The sequence below is a fragment of the Mauremys mutica genome, chromosome 8 (genome assembly GCF_020497125.1).
Source record: "Mauremys mutica isolate MM-2020 ecotype Southern chromosome 8, ASM2049712v1, whole genome shotgun sequence".
Classification (NCBI taxonomy): Eukaryota; Metazoa; Chordata; order Testudines; family Geoemydidae; genus Mauremys; species Mauremys mutica.
In genome coordinates this window covers 111772271-111796401 of record NC_059079.1, presented here as the reverse complement: position 1 = coordinate 111796401, position 24131 = coordinate 111772271, and the positions used below count along the sequence as shown (strand labels likewise).

The window sequence follows — 24131 nt, the reverse complement described above, 5'->3', positions numbered from 1 at the left end:
ACACAGGGGTCGGCAACCTTTCAGAAGCAGTGTGCCGAGTCTTCATTTATTCACGCTAATTTATGGTTTCGGGTGCCGGTCATACATTTTAATGTTTTTTAGAAGGTCTCTCTCTATAAGTCTATACATTATATAACTAAACTAGTGTTGTATTGTAAAATAAACAAGGTTTTCAAAATGTTTAAGAAGCTTCATTTAAAATGAAATTAAAATGTTGATCTTACGCTGCCGGCCCGCTCAGCCCACTGCTAGTCTGGGGTTCTGTTCACCTAGGCCGGCAGCGGGCTGAGCGAGGCCTGTGGCCGGGACCCCGGCTGGCAAGGGTCCGTCAGCCTGAACCCAAGACCAGCAGCAGGCTGTGCGGGGCCGGGACCCAGAGGGCTGGAGGCTGGGTATGTGGGTGTCAGAGCAGAGGGGGGCCTGGGTATGGGTGGGGGTTCTGGTGTCAGGGCTAGGGTTGCGGGGGGGATGAAGAAGTCAAGCAGAGGGCTGGGTGTGTATGAGGGAGGTACAGGGCTCAGGGCAGGGACCTGAGGGGTGTGCAGGGCTCAGGGCAGAGGGCGTGGTGTGTGTGTGTGGGGGGAGGTCAGGGCTCAGGGGAGAGGGCTGGGTGACTGCCCCCCTAAGAACTCCCAACCCCGCTGCTCCTTGTCCCCTGACTACCCCATCCTGGGACCCCTGCCCCCAACTGCCCCCCAGGACCCCACCCCCTATCTAAGCCTCCCTGTTCCTTGTCCTCGGACTGGACCCTATCCCCTTCCTGTCCCCTGACTGCCCCGACCCTTATCCACACCCCAGTCCCCAGCCAGAGCGCCGGGACTCCCATGCCTATCCAACCACTTCCCGCCCCTGACAGGACCCCAAGAACTCCCGACCCATCCAACCCCCCCGACTTCCTGCCTGCGCCAACCCCTCTCCACACCCCTGCCTCATGACAGCCCCCCCCGAACTCCCAACTCATACAACCCCCCCAGCTCCTTGTCCCCTGACCACCCCCTCCAGAGACCCCCCACCCTAACTGCCCCCCCCAGGACCCACCTTGCTCTCGGTCCCCTGACTGCCCTGACCCCTATCCACCTCCTGCCCCCTCACAAACCCCAGGACTCCCATGCCCCATCCAACCCCCTCTGCTCCCTGACTGCCCCCTCCAGAGACCCCCGCCCCTAACCCCCCCTGGGACCCCACCTCCCCATCCAACCCACCCTGCTCCCTGTCCCCTGACTGCCCCCACCCCTTATCCAACACCCCCAGCCCTGGGCCCTTTACCTTGAGGCTCCAGGCACAGCCAGACACGCCTCCCCGCGGGAGAGCACAGCCCCCGCCCTCAGAGCGCTGCGTGCGGCGGCAGCATAGCTCCAGTTGAACAGGGAGCATGTCTGCCTCCCCGCAGAGCCAAACGCTGCCCCGCAGGAGCACGCAGCCCCAACCCCCAGAGTGCTGCACGCGGCGGCAGGGCTCCAGAGGAGGGCCGGCAGCTTGCTGTACTTGGCCGGCACTCCGGCCCCGGAGCGCAGACCCTGTGGCTTGCCGTGCCGGGAGAGTGGGGCCATTTGCCCACCCCGTGCGCATGGCTATGCTTCTGCTCCCGCGGGGGCAGCAGAGGGCAGAGGAGAGCGGGCGAGGCTGGGCAGGATTTTTAATGGCATGCTGGAGTCCGGACAGGCTCCAGCGTGCCATTAAATATTGGCTCGCGTGCCGTCTTTGGCACGTGTGCCATAGGTTGCTGACCCCTGCTATAACATTTCCTTTGCCTTGCCTTATGTATGTTTCACTTCTGGCTTTTGTTAACTAAAATACCTTGACTGTTAACTTCTTGAATGTTTAGTGATATAAGCCAGAAAGTTAAATGGAAAAAAAATCTGTGTTTTTGTTTTTCAGCTCTTCCTCCAAAGCCCCCAAAACCGATGACTCCGGGCAACACAAATGGAATAAAGGACAATTCCAGTTTCTCCTTGCAGGATGCAGAGTGGTACTGGGGGGATATTTCAAGGTAAAGAATGTTTACTGCTGGACTAGAATGAGCCTGTTTAAGCTGTGCTCCTTTTGAGCCTGTATATGCTCAGACAACATTTCACTTCAGGAACTGCATTCAGGCCCAGATTTTGCAGAGCACTTGAAGTGTGTGTTTAAGTATTATGCTGAATTGGGAACTGAGTGTGTGTAATGTGTTCTGCTCTGGTTATTGTTCTACAACAGTAGTTCACAATCTTGTGGCCACAATTGTTTTCTTGTATTAATCATTCTTTCTACAAAATCTTAAGATTAAAAAAAAGCCTTTCTAGCCTTTCTGGTTGTGAAACCAAGCTGTTTTGAATGTATTGGCTTCAGTCATTAGATGTATTAAACATAGCATTTGGGAATGAGCAATTCATGAAACTTTCACTAAATGTGAGTCTTTTATGTAAAGAATAAAACCAATAAATTAAATATGCTAGAGCTGAGAATAAAACAAGAATGTGATGCAGTTTTGGATTGCTGCTTGCTTTATGGCTGAGATGTCTAGCAAAAGAGTCCATTAGCCCCTCTCGCTTCTTACAGCTTTAACAGAAGAAAAAAGATCCATTTAGTAACCCCATTTAGATCATTGTGAGGGGATAGCACAATTCAGGCCCTTAATGAACAATGGCAAAAACTTAATCACAAGCTGCAGTGGGCTTGATTCTGTTATCTTAAATCGCTTTTACAGTAGTATTATTACAGTGACCTAATGGCATTGCTCCTGATTTACCAGAGTAAATGATCTCAGGATGAGACCCAGTCTATACAGTTTGGCAGGAATAGCTTTATATGTACTTTATCAGTTCATTTCATTTTCTTGTACAAAATACAACCCACAAATATATTTAATCAGTTGTCAATCCAGCCACCTTGGGCAACAGATGGGCTTTTCATTGCGCCCTAAAAGCCACCAGACATTTACTCTATTGGACTGAAGACTGGAAAATAAGTTAGGGATCTTCCACAGTAAACTCCATCTCCAACCCCCTGGGCATTACTAGAGAATGAAAGCTCAAGCATCCTAGCCATTCTCAACTGTTGGAGACATGGAGAGGCCATCTCTGAGATGTGTAAGGCCCAAGCCATAAAGGGTTCTGTGGCAACAATTTCCCTTTTTCTCAGATACCATTCATATCTGTAGTGGAAATTGTTCTTTTGAAAGAGATTCTCCATCCAGGATAGTTACATGCCAACTAAGAACACTTATAAAGAATGAAAATAAGATCTTACAGCAATATCTGAATTAAAACATCCATTATGATTCCTTTTAAAATGCAGATATATTGCCTGCATCTCATGGGTGGTGGTGAGGGTACAGGAGAGAGGTGCTCTCAGTCAAATAGATAAAGTGTATGTTTGTAACTTGCCTCTGAGATCCTTGTGTGAAAAGTGCTATAAAGGACAAGGTATTAGTTTTGTAAGTAAAGTGTGGTTTGTCATTTGGGTGGAATGAGTTTCCTGAAGGTTTAACTAACACTCTTAGCTCATACATTTCCTTTGAAATGCTTATGGGTCCTACCCATTCCATAAAAGCCTCTTCCATTTAATTAAAAGAATAAACCCTAAATTTCTTCTTTCACAACAGTTGAAAATTAGGAGTAATTCCACTGGAATTAATGGCATTACAGTAGTTATAAAATTGCTGTAAAAGAAATATCTGAATCAAACAACTAATTGACCTTGAGTCTAGAACTGTGCTATAGTGTGGATACTTTTCTGACACAGCTTCTGTGAATGACCATATTAGTGCCAGTTTCTTAAAGGGCCAGAAGTGCCTTCACAAAAATCACCTGTTTCCAGTTTGGATTTAAATGTGAGCAGATCTCGGTGAAAGGTTTTGAACTTGGTGATTTCTCTGAGACACCGCTGCTACTGTTATACATAACCTTCTTCCTAAACAGCAGTTAAGTGCAGCTGCTGGTTTTTGCTAAAAGTAAACAAGTTCAAACCTTAAAGGCCGAACAGAAATCTTATCCCTATGCATATCCTAAATCTGAAATAAGAGAATTTGAAAAGCAAACATTCAATCCTCAGATTGCAGTTGATTTTGAAGGGAAAACACAAAGGAAACCTAATTCCTTACGCACCCTGACACTGATGGCCTCTCTTTGAATGTGTCTATTTTAAAGCAAATCGACTACCTAACACTTCTCGTTTATCCTTCTTCCAATCTTTCATTCCTCCAGGGAGGAGGTAAATGACAAATTACGAGACATGCCAGATGGAACATTTCTGGTGCGCGATGCATCAACCAAGATGCAGGGAGACTACACTCTGACATTGCGGTAAGTGTTGGGTATTTTCACTCTCTCGTCTCACCTTGCTTTTAGTAGTCTCACCAATGTCAGTAGATACCACATTAGTATTTACATGAAATGCCCTCAGTTGTAGTCTTCATTGTCTTGGGAACATTTCTCCAGAGATTGCTGATGAAGAGTTTGGAATAAGGAAACAAATGACCAGCTCCTAGAAATTCCATCCCACTTCTTGTGCTGAGCCCGGTATATACTGGGACAGTACTATTTGGATATCTCTGTGATGCAGACATAATCAGTAAAGGTCCTAGTTCTGTATCTCTCTGTGTCTCAGTACTTTGATTTAAGGAGGGGTACTGCATTTAATTACATTGATTCTGATTGCACAGCAGAGTGTAACTCAGTACAGAATCTGCTCCGGTATGTTCACAAAATAGTAGGATCAGCTTTCTTCTGAGTTGCCATGTGATAGATGGTTATGTTGTCTTGGAGTTCAAAATCTGCTTCCTTTTGTGAGTTTAAAAATGTACTCTTGTGGCCAAATTCTGCTCTGACTTGCACATTGCACAACCACACTGAAGTTACTGAGGATAATTTTTCTATCCAGTCAGAATTTTGCCTTAAAGTCTAATTAATGGTGGTCTGAATATTTAACCATATAGACATGTATCTGCAGGAGCCATAAATTAAGAAAGCAGATAAAGGACAGAGCACTGTTTAAATTTTTTGGTAGTAGGGGGGAAAATAAGCAAGCACTTATATAAATTGCCAGCAAACACAAACCTGGATAATGAAAAGTCCTGGATTAATTACTCTGTTTATAAATCCTTCCAAGGATTTATTTAAGTTTGAGTATCCAGTGTTAGCATCCAACACTTGAGATTGTTTGTTTGATAATCGGTTTGCAAGTACATTTTCATTTGTATAATACTTTGATCTTTCCTGTCTGTATGTCCCTCATTATTCCCTCTTTCTCTAAGAGGGAATCTAGGCATCTCCTGACCTTATGTGTTCTTTGGGTTTTTTTATTATTATAATTTTTTTGATTTAGTACTGAGCTTCATATGCCTAGTTGCTCTTGGGTTTTTTTGCGTGGCTCTCTTAAAGAATCCTGAGCATTCCCTTGGAGAATTTCTGGTTAAACTAGGTCTTAAATACAATAAACTAGTACCAGAATGAACACAGGAAGAGATTTACTTTGGGCTTTTCTGCTGCTCAAATAAAACTTGGAGACCTTTTCTATTTATTTAATTTTTATCCTTTTACATATTAATAAATATTAGGTAATTTAGTTACAAAGGTACATATTAGATTGTCTGTCTGACTAGCTACACTGATTCTTGTGTGTTGCCTTTATGAAAAACTTAGCATGGCTACTCATACCGTACATGTTGCGGCTTGTGTGTGTGTCTGCGCACGCGCGCTACCCATGCACACAACAAAACCTCTAAGCTAGTGTATTGCCTTACAGGAAGGGTGGCAACAACAAACTGATAAAGATTTATCATCGGGATGGAAAATATGGTTTTTCTGATCCATTGACATTTAACTCTGTTGTGGAGCTGATTAACCACTACCGCCATGAGTCTCTTGCCCAGTACAATCCTAAGCTTGACGTGAAGCTGATGTATCCAGTATCCAGGTATCAACAGGTGAGGTTTCCAGAGAGCCCAGTAACTGTTACCAGATGTATTTTGTAGTTTTTCCTTGTCCTAAAGCTCAGGCTTTTCTATCTAGAGCCTGGATTTTTCACATGAATCGTGAAAACTCAAAGCTGTTTTATGCTTGAAAATTCAACTTCACATTTTCTAAGGACGAAGTAGTGGTTCCAAGAGTTCATGTGGTCTAAAACAATAACCACAAAGTTGGGAGAAGGAGGTCCTAACCTCTACTTGGAGTACTCGCACTGGCAGTCTTCATAATTCTCCAGCTACGTAAACATTAAATTCTGCTTCACTGCATCCTTATGATGTAGGTAATTGTCATCTCCTGTATTTTACAAGTGGAGAAGCTGAGGCTGAGAGATTTAGTGAATTACATGCAGGGCTCTGTGGTCTAGGATGCAAAGCAACTGTTTATGTACAAAATATGTTAAAATCAGTCACTGGTAGAAGTGAGAGTGGCACCTGGCTTCTTGCCCTGGGCTTAATTTTCTAGGTCCTGGGGTTTTACGCTGATACCTACTCCTTCTCCTCCATGCTATGCAACAGTCTTTAACGCTGAGCAAAATGTCTCTCAAAGTTGCTGCAGTTTTTCACAAGTTCTGTGAACTCTTGTTTTTAAAACAAACAAACAAAAAAATTGATCTTTCCTGCCTGCATTATTCCCCCTTTCTCTAAGGGGGGGGGGATCTAGGCATCTCCTGACCTTATATTGCCTTTGTTGGGTTTTTTATTATAATTTTTGGTTTAGTTCTGAGTTCCATATTCCTAGTTGCTCACTTTATAGACTGTGAAACTTATTTTTTGCTTTGTTAGACTAGATCTCTCTTCTATACTTCTAGAAGCCTGATGTAAAAATTGCTGCATAATTGATCGCAGAAATATGCACATTTACTAGGTTGACAAGGAACAGTGCTTGGAGAAACTACTTTGCCTAAAGAATTACCTTCTTTCTTTCCTGATATACACAGGATCAGTTGGTGAAAGAAGATAACATAGATGCAGTAGGTAAAAAGCTTCAGGAATACCACTCTCAGTATCAGGACAAGAGTAAAGAGTATGACAGACTATATGAAGAATACACCAGAACATCACAGGTCAGTTTCGAAATAACCTTTTGTTGATCATTACAGCAGCTGTCTGAAAAGCTGAACTTCTATCCCTAGTAAGACAGTGAAACAAATACTTAAAAATGTAACACAAGGAAAACAAAACGTAAGCAATAGGTAGCGTATTTGTCTTTTCCTTGATTTCAGTTTGGAGCTTTTTTGGTGTGGGGATGACAATTACAAAGTTAATAAATAAAGGAAATGTGATTGAATGTAGTTTTTCTGTATGAGATACAGCACTGCACTCCTGGAGGAACGGCACAGCCCAGATGAGGGTTTTAAGCTGTCACAGAGACCATAGCAGCTCCCAGCATAAAGCAGAGCAGTCAGAATTGATGCTTTTCTATGCAGTGCCTGCACCAGGGATCTCTTCCCTCAGATGGCTAAGAGAGATTTCCAGGAACTGCATGCCACTGTGTCATCATATAGGGGCCGTAAAGTAGGATAGACTCCTAGAAGAAGAGGTATCTGGAAGGGCACCATCCTGGTTCTGTGATGTTACATGTTATATAATATCTTGATCAAAATTAGATCTTGTGCTTTACAGTATTTATACTGCATTGTTTGGGCTGGTTGCTGTAAAATAAAAGGTCTCATCATAACTTTAATATTAGTGCTTCTGGCAACAAACCACAAACAGCTAGAACCAAAATTTTTAATTTAAAGATCTGTGATGGGATTCTCTTTCAAAAAAGCCTAATTACAAGTACTTTTTAACTTGGTAAACCTTGTGGAGAAAGAAATGATCCGCTCTCTATGAGACTTTGACTAAAATGGGTTGGTTTTTTTCCTCTTCAGTAAAAATCAGACTTTGCAACAATTTAAAAAAAAAAAAAAAGGTTGAAGGTTTCTTTCTAACAATTACTTTAGGAAGCATAACCGAGTCTCGCGCTTGTATCTTATTTCAGGATGCAAATGACTAAGGATGCTTTTTGGTTTTGGTTTCTTTGTATAGGAAATTCAGATGAAGAGAACTGCAATTGAAGCATTTAATGAAACCATTAAAATATTTGAGGAACAGTGCCACACGCAAGAGCGATACAGCAAAGAATACATTGAACGATTCCGCAGAGAGGGGAATGAGAAGGAAATCGAACGGTAGTATTTCAAACCATACTTGTGTGTGAGCTCCTTACATAGACACACTAGTAAAGCTAACAGAAAATTCTGTTAAGCCTTCTTTTTTATACGATTAAAGAAGTTCAGTATGTTTACTAAAGATTCGTACAGTAACTCCTCACTTAACATTGTAGTTATGTTCCTGAAAAATGCGACTTTAAGTGAAACGATGTTAAGCGAATCCGATTTCCCCATAAGAATTAATGTAAATAGGGGGGTTAGGTTCCAGAGAAATTTTTTTTTTATTTTATTTTTTGCCAGACGAAAGGCATTATATACATTTTAAACAATTTTAAACAAGCAACTTAATACTACGCTGGGGAGAGAATAGTGTGCACCTGCTGTGTGTTTACAGACATACTGTACGTACAGTACTAGAGTTGGGAGGTGCCCCGCCTTACCCCACACAAGCACAGCCCACTGGCACTGGAGATGAGGCAGGCAAGGAGGCTGAAGGTGCTATAGGCTAGGAGAAGCATATTGCGCAGCGGTAGCTTCCCCTACTCTGCAAGCACCAGGGGTGGGGGGGCTCAACCCTCAGCTCGCCCATTCTCCTCCTTCTCCCAAGCCCCTATCCTTGACCTGCCTCTTCTCCCCCCCCATCTCCTCCTCCTTTACTTCCCACTGCGTCCTCGCTTCTCCCCCCTCTCTCCCCTCCCTTCTAAACGTCGCAAGCCAGCTGATTGCCATGGGCAGGAGGCGGGGGGAGGAGGGGGAAGGCGCTTATCTGTGGGGTCTGCCGGTGGGTGGGAGGCGCTGTGGGGAGGAGGGGGCATAGGGAGGCTGCCAGCTCTGGAGATAGCAGGCAGCCAAACAATGTACGAGTGGAGCATCGCACAACTTTAAGTGAGTATGTTCCCTAATTGATCAGCAACGTAACAATGTTAACCGGGATGACTTACAGTGAGGAGTTACTGTATTCCTTTGTTCAAATATCCCAAACAGTTGTGCACTGTAGAGGATAATCCTGCATTTGTTGGGTGGCGGACTGGATGATCTCTGGTCTCTAACGTCTATGAATCTAGATTTTATAGTGAAGAGCTCTCTTCATCTAATGTGAGGTTTAGATGTGTATATACTTATTGCTCAAGGAATACTGTCTGGAGAGGGGGAGAAATTAATTTACAGCTAAAACGTGAGCTAAAGAAAAGTTAGCTGATTTCTAACACTCACATGTAGAGTGAATCTCAGAAATGACTAGCTTGAAAGCACTTGTCACATAATGTGCTCTTGGATGCCCATTTAGAAACTCCCATTGACACTGCTAAGAGTTGCATGTGCATCGGAGATCAGGATTTGGCCCCAATCCAGTGCCTACAAAGGTTTTTTAAATATTTTGAAATTAAGAACAAACTAATATTTGTAAAGCTGAAAAATTCCATAATTTTTTACTACCTCTTTGTTAGACAACAATAGTAATCAAAGTCAAGGGGTTTTTTTTGAGTAGTGGAGACCTGTAGGGAAGGTAGTAGGCACTTTCCAGAGAGTGATTTCTGCCCTGAAAAATGGCCACTTCTGACTCAGCAGACCTTTTCCTTGTATGTTTTCATAGTCTTATCTACTGAATCCGACAAAAGCAAATGTTTTGTTTTAAATCATAGTAATGTGCAAGAGAGCTGAATTCTGTTTCTCCACAAGCATTAACAAAATTATTTAAAGTTTCAATACATGGATTAATCAGTTTTCATTAGAACGTGTCACATAGGGCTTAATTGGGTTGCACAAATGAGGGCATGATTTGTGCTGCAGAATCTCTAACACTGATGTGTGAGAAGGAAATAACCTAGCTTGACTGTCAGATCCCCATCTGAATTTGCATGGGATGCAGTTGAGAGAGAGAGAACATCTCTTCACTTGTAAACTGAGCATATTTGAAATGGAGACTTGGTAAATCTGGAACCCCACCATCCCAGTATTAGTGTCACTTTTCAGTGAAAGGCCACACTGATTCCCCCCATCTGTCAGTGGCTATTAGTCTCCTAATGCAGTTTGAATGAGGAGCTGGATATGATCATAATGTAAGTCAATGTGAACTGCATCAAAATTCTCTTCTGTTAGAATCTGATCTTAATGTATGTTAAACCCCACTGTTAGCCATATTTTTTGTAATGTAGATTGAATTTCTATCTGGCCAAAGTCCACACAAAAGTTAATGGTTGAGGCTCAAACCTTTATTGCCTGCTAATAGCAAGGTGCAGTTCTTATTGTCAAGCTTTGCCAATACCTAAGCACAACAAAGTAATGTGATCCTTTCTTCCAACTCTTGATACTTATATCAGTTCTTACATAAAAAACTATCATAGTTTAATTGCCTAAAGTTACTGTGATTTGAGCAACTAAAAACTCCCCTATTCTGCGTTAAGAATGTTTATAGTGTGCTATAAATGTATGCTGTGCTTAACAAATCACAAAGTAAGATGCTATCCCTTTACTAAATAGTCCAGATCTAGGAAGCTTAACAGCAGAGCAGCTTTGCCTATTTTATAGCATTACACAGTAATAAAATCTCTGCACAAATGTTTGGCGACTAGATATTAAACTTCCTCTTTTTTGTATAAGCAGTTGCATTGATGTGCAAGGAATACAGTCTCATTCCAGTGTTCTAAATGTTTTTGTTAAGATTTTTGCAAATAAACACAGCTGTAGGTTGCCCTATGGTAAAAGGGCAAGTACGATGGCTAACCTGACCCTGATATGGCATCATCTCAATTGCAATAATATCCTTAGTGTGATTCTACTCTGAAAAGGGACTTCGTAAAAGTGACATTGTGGGACACGCATGCTTCACCCTGACACCAGAACAGTTGTGTCAATATGTTTATAAGTAAAGTAAATGAATGTGGGGGAGAAGGGGAGGTTGTTCTTAACTGCCAGGCCTGCAAACCAATTTGAGATCTGAAATTGAGTCAAGCGGGGTTCTTTCCAACTTGCTCATCATTGCCAGTAATAAGTGTCTGCTGCAGGCCAAATCCTGTTGACAGTAACACCTGTGCTAGGGTTGTATTGCAGTTTAGAACTTGAGTAAGTAAATCTGAGCATAGAGAAAGAATCAGATCTAGCTCACTCCCAGAGCTGTTAGCTTTGTCAAGAGTAAAAAAAAAATTGTCTTAAATTTTAAGATCTTTTTCTAAATGTATGACAGGAGCAGATCCAGGGAGTAAGTAGGAAGCATCCTTTTAGTCACTTTTCAGGGTAGAGCTGCACTCCGAACAAAATGAAAGCGCTTTACAATAGTAGCCACTACTAAACTGATGGTTACAGGAGAGGAATGTGATATAAAGAAATATGGCTCTTTGTCTTCCAGTACTGTGTATTAGAGGTAAGCCATTTAATAATAACATTCTTAAGGCTAGAGCAGTCTGGACTGATTTTTTTTTTGTATATTTCTCTCCTGCTTAAACATTACAAATTTATTTACAGAATTATGATGAATTACGAGAAATTAAAATCACGCCTGGGAGAGATCCACGATAGTAAAATGCGTCTGGAGCAGGATTTGAAGAAACAAGCTCTGGACAATAGGGAAATTGACAAGAAAATGAATAGCATCAAACCCGATCTTATCCAGCTACGCAAGATCAGAGATCAGTATCTTGTGTAAGTAGGCAAGGCCTGTGCACCTCAAAAAAGTATCTGTGATTAACTTGGTTAAAGACAGTTGCTATCATTCTGTATGTTCATTATACTAATGGGAGTCTGGTCTCCTCTTTATAATCACAGTTGTGTGTGCACTAACAGGAGACTAGACTAGAAATGATTGAGTAGCTGGTTAGCCTTTCACTGCTTCTGTAATAATAACTTCATGGCCTATTACTGTAATTGTCAGACTTCAAAGCATGTCTGGTACACCAGTACATCACCAGTACACATTCTACAATATAGGTAGCTTTCATGTGAATTAGAACATCATGGATGATACCCTCTGACTGACCAAGTGTCTTCCTCCACTAATGTTAGCAGAAGATGCAGAACTAGGGTGAAAAGAGCAGAGGGCGAAGTGGTGGCTCCTTAGAATGGCGTACACCCTCTTACTGACCCAAATCCCTCAGAAGCCTTTACTACCCAAATCTATAGGATTGGAGCTTCACAGGTTGGGAGGGCCAAAGCACACTTCCCTCTGAGCCTTGCTGGTATCAGAGAGTTAACACCCCTTCAGAGAGAAGGTGAGAATGTTACCTGGACAGAGGCACCAGTGACAATGCATTCTGTTCTGGGAGAGGGAGGCAGCCGCAGCCATCATCAGAAGACCCAGCATAGCCTGCAATAGTACATTCCTTTCCCCATTGACCTGCAGGGTCAAGAGGTCATGCCTCTTCTGCTGCTCCCTCCCCAGTGAAGAGATCATTCTAAGGAGACTGTTTAAGGGTGTACTGTGTAATGTTGCCTGGGGTCTGTCTTGCACATGGGCTTTAGTGCACGGGGGTAAGCTCAGTCTCTAGATTCTCTCTTTATGGGATCTATGTCTAAGCGTCTCTTCTGTTTGGTCAGTAGCAAACAACTAGGGAACATATTAATGCTCTCTATTTTCTCATCCCGACAGATGGCTCAATCACAAAGGAGTGAGGCAGAAGCGAATAAACGACTGGCTGGGAATCAAAAATGAAAATATTGATGAGTAAGTGCCCTTGTACATTTAATCTCACTGATAAGTGGCAGAGCTCCGGTCTTCCCACTGAGGATCTCAATAATATGAAATGCCAGTTTCTGTGTAAAGGATTGGAGTTTTTTCCTAAGGGAAAGTTTTGTGTCCTGTGAGCCAGCATCTGTTTTCAGCTAATATGCATGTGGCCACCATTTTGAATACGGATTCTTGGTTGACATTAAGTGAATATTAGCAGGCCGGTCTTCAAGCTTCAAGCCTCTTCCCAGATGTATTTTTTTTATTTTCATTTTATTTTCCTTTTAGAATGCTTTCTGCAGAATAAATCCTCCTCTTTATAACTGATGCCTTTTGCGACTGGGTTATTGAGCTAACGAGTTCCATCTCCTCTTTCTCTAGTACTTACTTTGTGAATGAAGAAGATGAAAACTTGCCACATTATGATGAGAAAACTTGGTTTGTTGGGGATCTCAACCGTATCCAAGCAGAAGATTTGCTCCGTGGGAAACCTGATGGAGCATTTTTAATTCGAGAGAGTAGCAAGAAAGGATGTTACGCTTGTTCTGTGGTGTAAGTCTGTTCTCTTTATGGTTTAACTTACTCAGAAACCTCTAGATTGTCAATCTCAAGTATCTTTGCCATTTGAATTATTTTAGAGAATTCAAGTCACCTTAATATTCACACATTCAAATGAGCACAATATGCAGCAGATGCATCTAGGTTACAATGGCACAACTTTGTTGCAGAAAGCTGTTGGTTTGGAGGTACAGGTCTTGTGGTCCTTATGATCTTCAGTCATGTAATCACTAGGCTATAGTTCTGCAGCATTCCAGTAAGAAACTCCATAATAATCTATGGCGAGATATTCACGTCACTCTCTGATGAGGAACATTAGCAAAGTTTGGATTCGGAAATGTTCCACGTGACACATGTTGAGATTTGTTCTGATTTGCAGACATGCAACTCCAGATCCACATGGCTGTTCTGTTTAAGCTAATGATAGTACTTCAGAAAAGGAATATTCTTTCTGTTGATCAGTATTGTGCCACAAGATAGCACTGAAATGGCATAATGTAACCTGCTTTTACTTGTGATTTGGATTATGAAAGTTCTAGCATGGAGATTATCTAATATCTGATCTTTCTGGCAAATAGTTCCCAGGCTTGTGGAATAATTGTGGTGCTTCAGTAAATGCCAAGTTAGGAACTTGATTACTATAACTTCAGATAACGAACTGACTTGGGGGGAACCCATGCTGTGTTTGCCGACTACAAACGTAGCCCAACATTCTGGGCTAGCTACAAGGTACTGGTGAAATGCCTTTTTGAGAATCAGTCTGCTTATCTCTGCCAAAAATCTAAGTCTGGTCGGTCCTCGGAATGAAAGTTTGAGAAGTAAGCAGTGGGGGTTGGAGTACTGAGATAAGAGCTTCCCCATGTGAAAGCCTCTTTTTTTATGTTTCAAAGTAGCAGCCCTGTTAGTCTGTATCCGCAAAAAGAACAGGAGTTCTTGTGGCACCTTAGAGACTAACCAATTTATCTGAGCATAAGCTTTTGCGGGCTACAGCCCACTTGATCACAAAAAAACTTCAAAAACAGACTCCAACGAGAGACTGCTGAATTGGAATTAATTTGCAAAATGGATACCATTAAATTAGGCTTGAATAAAGACTGGGAGTGGATGGGTCATTACACAAAGTAAAACTATTTCCCCATGTTTATTCTCTCTTCCCCCCCCCACCGTTCCTCACACCTTCTTGTCAACTGCTGCAAATGGACAATTTTGATTACCACTACAAAAAGAGTTTTTTTTTCTCTCCTGCTGGTAATAGCTGACCTTAACTGATCACTCTCGTTAGAGTGTGTATGGTAACACACGTTGGGGGGAGGGGTGTGTGTATGTATGTATGTATGTATCTCCCTACTGTATTTTCCACTGCATGCATCCGATGAAGTGGGCTGTAGCCCACAAAAGCTTATGCTCAAATAAATTTGTTAGTCTATAAGGTGCCACAAGTCCTCCTCTTTGTTATGTAGATCACTTTGTAAGAGTGACTAACCATTCTTCCTAGATGCATATCTTCTGCCCAGAATCTCTATTATAACGTCCCCTTCATCTTCTCTCTAGAGTTTTGTCATTATTTTATTGATGCAAAATCAGCCTTGCTATAATAGTTGCCTGTTGACATTTAGACTGTCGTGTTAAACTGTCCTGTTTCTTTCCTTGCAGAGCTGATGGCGAAGTTAAACACTGTGTGATCTACAGCACTCCAAGGGGTTATGGGTTTGCAGAACCATATAACCTGTACAGCACACTTAAGGAATTAGTCCTTCATTACCAGCAGACATCCCTCATTCAACACAATGATTCCCTAAATGTCAGGCTCGCCTATCCTGTCTACGCACAGATGCCCTCCTCCCTTTGCAGATAAATTCTGGGGAGGGGGAAAGTGTTGGCTATCTTGGATTCTTTTCTACAGTTTTTATTAGAACTCTGAGGGCATTTTTTCTCCTTAGACTGCTTGTTTTGCACAAGAAGTGATTCTGTGAATGTGAATCAAAGAGGCCTAGCAGCAACAAGACGACAACTTGGGTGTAGGTGTCCTGGTGCTACCTAAAGCTCAGCTATGCTTTTACACTGATACTTTTTTGTTTCCCTCCGGGGGGAATAAACTCAACATAAACACATCCAAAAAACTGGAAGCAAAACATTTTATGGAGATAATTTTTTGCCAGGCACCTTCAGCAGAACTTTTAATTGGGATTTTTTTTCTTGTTCTTGTGGAGACAATTTTGAAGCCTCTATTGAGGCATCAGTAATGTCTTTCAGTCTTAAACTCCAAGAAACTAGGGGGGGAAACTCTACACAGCAATGCTCTCTGTTAATTTTAGCAGCTTCACTGCAATTCAGCCGAACTTCCAAATGAGGGCTTATCTTGAGGAGGCGTGGAATTTGGTGAGAGAAGACCAAAGGAATTACGGGAAAGCTTCAGGTTGTTATTTAAAAGGAAAAAAAATCCTTATAAAGAAAAGTTGCTTTATTTTTTACCAACAGTAACAAAGTTTTTTGGTTTCAACGACACTACAGGTCTTCGTGTAAAGGAAATGTTTATAACCAAATTGAACCCACCAAAACTTTGTTCGTTGCTGGATTGAGCACTTATGGGGGAAGGTTGCATTAGCATCCACATATACTTTCTACACCAAAACTTGAAACAAATAAAAGGAAAAGCTAAAACTTCTTGTGTGGTTTTGAAAACTCTAATCTGTCTGATTTGATGTAATTGCTCCTCCTTCCTCTCCCCTCTTCTGTTTGGTTTTGTTTTTTGTTTGTTGTTATTTTGGGACACTTCTTTCCAAATCTTTTAGATACTATGCTTTGGAATGTAAACCAGAATGAAGCTGGCCACTCATGTTTTGTGAGTTTTGTTGCTGAATGATGAACTATTCTTTTGAAACCCTTGTAACTGTTTTGTAATGTAAGTATAAAGAAAAGGTGCAATGCAGTGCTTCTGGATGGCTTCTTATACCAAATAATTACATGAAGACCGGTCCTCAGATTTTTTCTATTATAAATAGTATGCTCAATCATACAAATGCCCTTTGACTTGTTCACCCATGGACCAGATTCTGATTTCCATTACTTCACTGAAGTCAGGTACTCAAGATTTTATGCTAGCAGAATCTAGTTCTACTATCTATAGCCATGTTTAGTGTTGGGTAATAATAAAAAAGTAACCTGCATTATTTGTAAACACAGCAGCCAGATAAGTAGTAGCCAAAGGAGGAAGTGGATCTTCTGCTATGAGATAGGCATAGACTATTCTAAAAACTACAGGTTCTCTTGTGCCATCTGCTGAAGCATCTGATACTGTCAGATGCTGGGTAGGCAGACCCTGGGTGTAACTTGGTGCAGCAATCCTGTGTTCCTAAAATGCTTAAGCCAAGGAATAATTGCACTTGAAGAGAGATGTAGGTTGTCCCCATTATATGCTTGACTCAGTATTTTGATTTGCTACTACTGAGTCTCTACAGTGGAAAACTAAATTAGGTAAGAGTAGCTTTGTTTGGCAACAAAGCACAAATGGCAAAGTAATTATTCCGTCTGTGGCCTTAGAATTAAATTTTTGCTATTTTTAGTGGTAGCATTTTGTTTCATACCCACTGTATGTTAATTGCACAGGCACGGAAACAGTCTAGTGTTAAGACACAAGCCTGCATGTCAGGAGCCCTTGGGTCTGTTTCTGACCCTGCCACTGACTTCTTGTTTGAACTTGAACCATCTATAATCCCTACGGAATGATGGCAAGGTTGTTGCTTAATTAATGTTTGCACTGAGAAATCAAACACAGGCACTATAAAATACTGTTAAGCAGAGCATTATTTATTCATGAGTAGGGCTGTGACAGATCTTGAACACTGATAAACAGTAGTGGAAAGGGCAATTTAGATTGCTTGGCATGTCCAAGCAACACTTTATTTTGCACTAAATGTGCCGCTGGTTAAACCCAGCTGCTGGTTAACCGGCTAGAATGCGATCTTCAAATGAATAAGTGTCAAGGCTTGAAAAGCCCCCACAAACTGATGCTGGTAGATGTCTCGTGTGAGAGGAGAATGAGACTAACACATGGCCCCATGCCAAATGACCCAGTTTCCCCTGGTTGGCTACCACATTGCTGGTAAAATGTCTGTCCTAGTCAGTAAAAATCTAGATTTGCTGCTCCAGCTGTAGGTCAGAAATGGACTTTTTTTTTTTTTTTTTTTTTTTTGGTAAAAGCAACTTGCCACATCTCTTAAGTTACGGGTAATCCAGTGACGGCAAAGCATCATTCTCATGCTTTATCTCTTGCCCCTCCAGCATTCTCCCTGCCACTGGTTTCAATCTAGACTACACATAGACTGGGTAGATTTTTCAAAGGTACAGATAGCAGTTATCTACTCTCTGGTCCTTTGAAAATCTATTGCATTATATCATGAGTCTTCTCTTACTTCCACTGGAAACTCTAGTGGAGTCAATGGAGTTATTCCTCATTCTCTACTCACGCTGGTGAGAATCTGCAAACTGTGAAGTGTCTTGCAATCTGAACTGTGACAAAGGTTTTCATATTAACCAGCAACGGTCAATTATTAGACTAAATCCTGGCTCAGTTTCTCAGCACCACTGGCAGTGGTGCAGGAAGTAGAACTACTTCTGAAGGTTTCTTGTAGTTGAATATCACTGAGCTTGTGATGTGTTAAGCCAGATTCCACTTGGTTATGCCTGTATAAATTCAGAGTAATTCCATTGGCTTCTGTGAAGTGACTTTGGCTTTACAGTGGGGTGTGAATGAGCTCAGAATCTGCCTCCCCTTATTTCACATTTCTTCACCCTTCACAGGTGCTGCATTGTTATGAGCAATACATCCATCCAGAAAGCTAAAAGCCATCTAGAAGCATTTTAATTCTTTTTCCCCCTACATTTCAGATTAGGACTGTGTTCAAATTAAAACCTAAAAGTTCCTCACTTTCTCCATCCCTATCTCCCTGATGACTCCTTATTTGTCCATGTGCCTTTTTGCACTTGATTTAGGCACACGAGTTACAGCTTGCTAGTGTTTTACCCATTTTATGGTCACACATGCCACTGCACACCTCCTTTTGCGTCAGTTTTTGCACTCATGTGGCAAGTGAAAAATGGGTATAAGACCAAGTGAAATACATAGCAGGTATAATCCACTAGGGGGCCTGCTCCTGCTCCCAGTCACTCCAGTTGGCCTCATCCTGCTCACTCACTGGTATAAAACCAGTGTAACCCTGTTACTCTGCACATGACTGAAAGAGAAATTGGAATTAGGCTCAATAGGTGCAGGATTGGGCCCTTGTATGAGCTGTTAACAAGCTTAAATGCATACGAGAGAACATAAGAGCAAAGAAAGGAAGTAAAATATAAAAATTAAAAAAAAAAAAACCCAGAAGACAATATGCTCGTGTGCGAATAGAGTGCAGAAAAGTTCTGGTTTCAAGGGTCAAAAGACGGGGAACTTATGCTCAGTGTATTGGAGCAGCCATTTCTTACCTGACTGCAGCTAGAGTAGTGCTGATCTCACTGACCCATGTTGTATTAAGTATATATAGAGATTTAAATAAAACTTTTTTTTGCACAGTATTAAATGGGGGAAATGATATTGAGACCTTCTAATATGCACAGTTTCTTCTATCTGTTTGAAGTATATTTGCAGGGAACAGGGGTGATTCAGTATTTTGCTTTTTCACAAATGGGGAAACCAGTTCTACTTCCACAGTTGCCATTGTGCCCTTTGTACACAGCACAGCAGCCAAGAACATCATGTTGCTGAAGTTCCTAAACTTCCAACTCTCCTCCCATTCGTTCCTTTACCAGTCGCACGTCTTACTGCGAACAAGTGGGGAGTGGGGGTGTTGAGATGAGTTGGTAAGTTGCAGTTTGAGGCTGCTGCCAAGTTTTCCCAAAGAGCACAGGTGCAGTCGAAAAACAAGGGTGTCTCATTGAGTATTTGAACCACCGTGTAATATATGAACATATATGGTGACACGTTTTCCAGTTAAAGGGGGAGAGAAGTTGTCTAAACTGTTTCTGGAAGTGATGGCGCAATGCCTGCCATGTACCACATGTCCCCTAGGTCTGTACTGGGTTCTGAGGCAGTACAACTCTCTCTGCACCAGGATCAAACATGGTTTCTCCATGTGCATGCACACTTCCAAAGGTGACAGAGGTAGAAAAGAAATCCTCAATCAAATTAATGAGCCTATTCTTTTCTCACTTACACTTGAAGAAAAGCTGTGTATGTGAAAGGAGAATCGAGCCCATCTACTTTACGTGATACCCAAATTTCAGGCTGCACTCATGTCACAGAAGGACAGAAATCAGAAGTTTAAATCTTGGCCTCTTTAAAGCCAAGCAGCATAATGGAGACTGTGGAAATGAATGTTGACGCTTTCAGTGCAGTTGTAAGGGCTGGGGAAATCTTGGTTGCCCTAACATTGCTGTTAGGATGCAACTTGGATGGCAACGTGTCCAGCAACTCAATACTATGGCTGTTTAAAACAGCAGAATTACTAAAGGTGTGTCACAGTTCTAAAGTTTGGAAAAGCCCCTTATATTTGGTACTTGAACATTCTCTTTTCTGTTTGAATGTTTGTTTGTTTTTTCTTTACACTAACAATGAAAATCTGAACTGTTAGTGAGTCTTGTAAGTGTGCTGCATTTTGCAGACATAAAACAGGTACTTTTTTGTGGATGGGGGGAGGGTAAGAGACAGGTTCAAAATGCAGTTTTAACAGCACTATGGTGAAGTGGGGTTTTGTTTTCAGCCATATTCTAGAATCCTACATTCTTTTGTTTTTCTTCCTACCTTAATGTCAGCTTTGTTTACAGCAGAGTCAAAATATATTCCTGAAAGAACAAAGACTCATGCCAATTTTTGCTTCAAATGGCAAATTTAAGTCAGATGCACAGAGGCTTTAGTAAGTGAGAGAATGGGTTGAAAATCCGGGCTCCGCTTCTTGAAGAACTTCTGAGTGTAGTTTGAGCAAGGAACAGACAATGCACTTGAACAGGACTCCTGTCTATTCACAAAAGATTAGACGCCAAAATGATTCTAGTCTCAACTTTTGCATAGAAAGCCTTGGAATAATTGGTTATACGTTTTAAAAAGTAAGTGTGTGTGTGTGTGTGTTAAAAAGCAATTGGGATAGTGATGAAAGTCTTAAGGACTTACTCAACTATTTTTACAAAGATCTCCTGTTTGTATTTGAAGGAACCTTGCATTGCTGTCCCACTAGTTTCCTTTTGGCACAATCTGTGCAGGCAAGAGGAGAGAACAAAGCCACACCCCTGCCCCAAATAATAGCAGGACATGTTGGTAAAGCAATACAGGTAATTATTCTGTATGGCAGGAGTATGTTTTGACAGTGCTTTAGAAAAGTTTGTCCAAACTTTTGCAAAGCTTACATTCTGTGGCCAGAAATATTTTCTGCGGGAGGGGAGGGAAGAATTTTGAATGCCCTTTAGAGGCCTTACCATTTGTTCCACAGGACTGAGATTGAGGATTATCAGTGTACTTTGTGAGCTGTTCTAGATGATGGTGCTTTAAAACACTGCTCTTTGGGGCTGGCTCCACATGTTTAATGCAGCTCTCTTATTCTGCACTTTTGGCAGTAGACCCACCCCCATTCTGTGGCTAATGCAAACGTAGCATTGGTTTAGAATTTGACTTAAAATACTTGGCATGCAGGCTTCTGCAGCAAATGAAGTACAGGCGTCTGTTCTATTTGGTCAACAGAAATAACGGCTCTCTCTGATCAATCACTGAAACAATGTTTTCAATTAGGCTTTGATTTTAAATTTCCTCTGATTTTAACATTTGATGTTGCTTTTGGAATAGTGGCTTTAACAAGTGAGAGTGTATATTTTTTCTGTAAATTCACCACCACTCCATTAAATGTGCTTGCTGGGTGGTGTAGTGGTCACAGAATGGGCTTGACTTCATTTAGAAAAACAATTGTGTTTAAAAATGACATAGCAATGGCCAGGAACCAAATTAACCCCCTGGTATAAATCTCTTAACCTCAGTGGGGTTACCTCCCCATTTATGCCAGCAGTGAAATTAGCCCTGAGGATCGTCATTGAAGTATAAAGTGTGTAGATTGTTTTGTAGAGTGGGTTTTTTTTGTTGTTTTTCGTTTTTGTGAGTGACTTATACATCGTATAAGAATACAGTTGACTAAACCTGTTAATTTTGTATGTTTGGCAGTTTACAGCACCATGGGATTGTAACAGTCTGCATCATATCTGTGTGTGTGTATATGTACTGTATGTATATAGCTCTATGTAAAATATATTCACATACACATTTATATGCATTAGCCATAAGTGGCATTGCCCCTTAAAACTAAAACAAAATTCACTATTTGCACGTTTTTACACACATTTAGACAAAGTTGGGTTTGTTTTCTTCAAATGAAAGGGGCTTATCAGGAACATCTTGACAATGTGCTTTTGAGAGTCTAGACTATGTTTTTTTTTAATTGGATTGTTTAGTTTGTTTTTTTTAATTATTTACTCTGGGACAAGAGCATTAAAATGTGTTCAAAGCAAAGGTTACTTAAAAAAACAAAACAACAACCTCTCTTGTTTTCCTTCAAGATGCAGTAATGTTTGCATGTTTTAAATCAATCTAACCAAACTCCTGTCTAGAACTAATGTGCAAAGGAGGGTAATTATATGCATCACTTTGTGAATGCACTGGTTAGATGAAGGCAAGTCTCCGTGTAAACCATGAGTGTATGTTTGGTTTTTATAGTCAGGACTGAAATGATAGCACACACTCCTTTGTAATAACCTTTGTGTTAATGTTGCATTTTTTTAATCTGATTTTTTTTTTCTTCTAAGAAATACTGCCTCTGTTTAGAACCTGCTTCTCATGAAGCTGTTGGAGGGTGGGGGGTTGTTTTGTTTTTTGTTTTTTCCTCCATATGAATTCCAGCATGTAACTTTTTGGTACTCTTGTTGTTATTTGTGTAAAACCTGTTCTGTCGTTTATGCTGTAGTTTAAAAAAAAAAGGAATTTGTGTAGTTTAACTTTTAAAAAGAAACAAACTGCTTCATATGGAAACCAATTGTATGTTAGTGTTTTTGGACAAGTCATACTGTAGTTTCTAGATCAGTAATGCAACATTGTACTTGTCACCAGATGTGTTACGATTTTGCTGTATTTTTTTTAATAGATGGTCGGGCTTTTAAATCCCAGACACTAAACATCCTGGGCCTACTTGCTCTAGATTAAAAAAAAATGCAATAAAAAAATTGCAATAAAGCACATTTACATGTAATGTTTTAGAAGGATGTACTGACAGCTGTTTCTAATAAATTCAGAAATGCAGCCTAGTTGGCCTGTTGTGGTGTTACCTGTGTTTGTTTCTCCTGGTTGAGGCAGTGAAAATGGGTTTTGTTTAAGGCTCCATTCAAGACTAGAGTTTGTTTATTGTGTTTTTGGTTGTTGCCAAAATAGTGCTAGGTCTCCAAAATCATGAGCAATTTAAACTCCAGTTAACAAATACACACATCAGCACTGCTTCATTTGGGTGCCTGGAACAAAACCGCTGACCTGACTTGGCCAGCAACAGGGCATTCACTGAAACCGGTGTGAAAGCAATTGTTCTAGCTAGGTGATACAATCCCACAATAATTCTACATTCCTTGATCAATTTCACATGGATCCTGAGACAATGGTACTGAGCAATTTGCTTGAATTTAAAATCTCTTCAGAGATAACTTAATTTAGATCAGAGATGACACACATCGCAATAGCACTAGTGTAAATGAAATCAGACTCACCGCATGTTTATTCTTTAATATTTCCTTTCTTCAGTTCAGTTATGGTTCCTTTCCATAGGTCATAGAGACATAAGACATGTTCATGGGTGCCTGATAATTTCTGAAACATATCAATCTAGTGACTCAGCTCTATTGGGGCTCTAGAAATGGCAAGAGGCTTGAGCATCTTAAACCTGATACCCAAGCTGCCCACTGAAGAAGCAGTAGTTTGTGAGGGCCTTATTCTCCAATCACACCAATTCCATTCACTTTAATATATAGTGTAAGTGTTGAAATCATAATCGGGCTCTCTGGTTTCTCAGTAAGGACCAGATCCTGCTGCCACTGAGATCAATACAAGCAAAATTGGGTCTTTAAATTTATTACACCTATCACAGTCACTTTGCCTGCAAATGGCAAAGTGAAATCTCTGGGAGCTGGGCTTACATTCCATCGTGATTACATCCGAACCCATCACTGCCACTGCACAGGTGTGTACACTAATCATTACACAGTGAGCTTCAAGACAGACACTCACACTTTGCTGCGTGTGTTCACTTTTGGCGATCCTGCCATTCCACATCTGCCTTGTGGTAAATGAGCCACAGCCTAACGCACATGGCTTTTAGAACTCCCATCTTTTAGTTAATGAAGGTTTTATTATAGATGAGGAAAATCACTGGCAAGTTGCTAATGGGGCAAGGGGGAATCTGAGTCTGCATCAAACACTGAGAGAGACAAGGCGGGCGAGGTAATATCTTTTATTGGACCAGTTAAGTGACAGAATTAAAATTACTGGGGAGGTGGGAAGAACTAACATTAGTGATCTTGGTTTGATTTGATTTTTTTCTCTCTCTCTCTCTAAATAGTATATAAGTGGGATTTACCAAAGCCGAGGGAAACATTATGCTGGATGCTACTGGCATAAATCTGGAGTGATTCCATTGATTTCAGTGGTATTACCCTTGTGTAACTGCAATCAGAATGGAGCCCTGTAGCACTGACAGGGAGAGAGTTTAAATCGAATACAGCTGTTGACAAGTATGCCTGGTATTTC

General features: G+C 41.2%; 1 protein-coding gene across 3 annotated transcripts in view; it reads left to right on the top strand.

Annotated features, from left to right (window-relative positions):
- The window catches only part of LOC123376670 (phosphatidylinositol 3-kinase regulatory subunit gamma), a 183558-nt gene extending 163379 nt beyond the window's left edge, over window positions 1-20179 (top strand). For all 3 annotated transcript variants that reach the window (XM_045028870.1, XM_045028872.1, XM_045028873.1), the window contains 9 exons: window positions 1879-1990; window positions 4185-4283; window positions 5725-5905; window positions 6886-7011; window positions 7979-8121; window positions 11563-11739; window positions 12683-12757; window positions 13142-13312; window positions 14972-20179. In XM_045028870.1, the coding sequence (XP_044884805.1) occupies window positions 1879-1990; window positions 4185-4283; window positions 5725-5905; window positions 6886-7011; window positions 7979-8121; window positions 11563-11739; window positions 12683-12757; window positions 13142-13312; window positions 14972-15173 (1286 nt within the window). In that variant the 3' untranslated portion in view covers window positions 15174-20179. The remainder of the gene's footprint in view (window positions 1-1878; window positions 1991-4184; window positions 4284-5724; window positions 5906-6885; window positions 7012-7978; window positions 8122-11562; window positions 11740-12682; window positions 12758-13141; window positions 13313-14971) is intronic.
- The last annotated feature ends 3952 nt before the right edge of the window (window positions 20180-24131 follow it).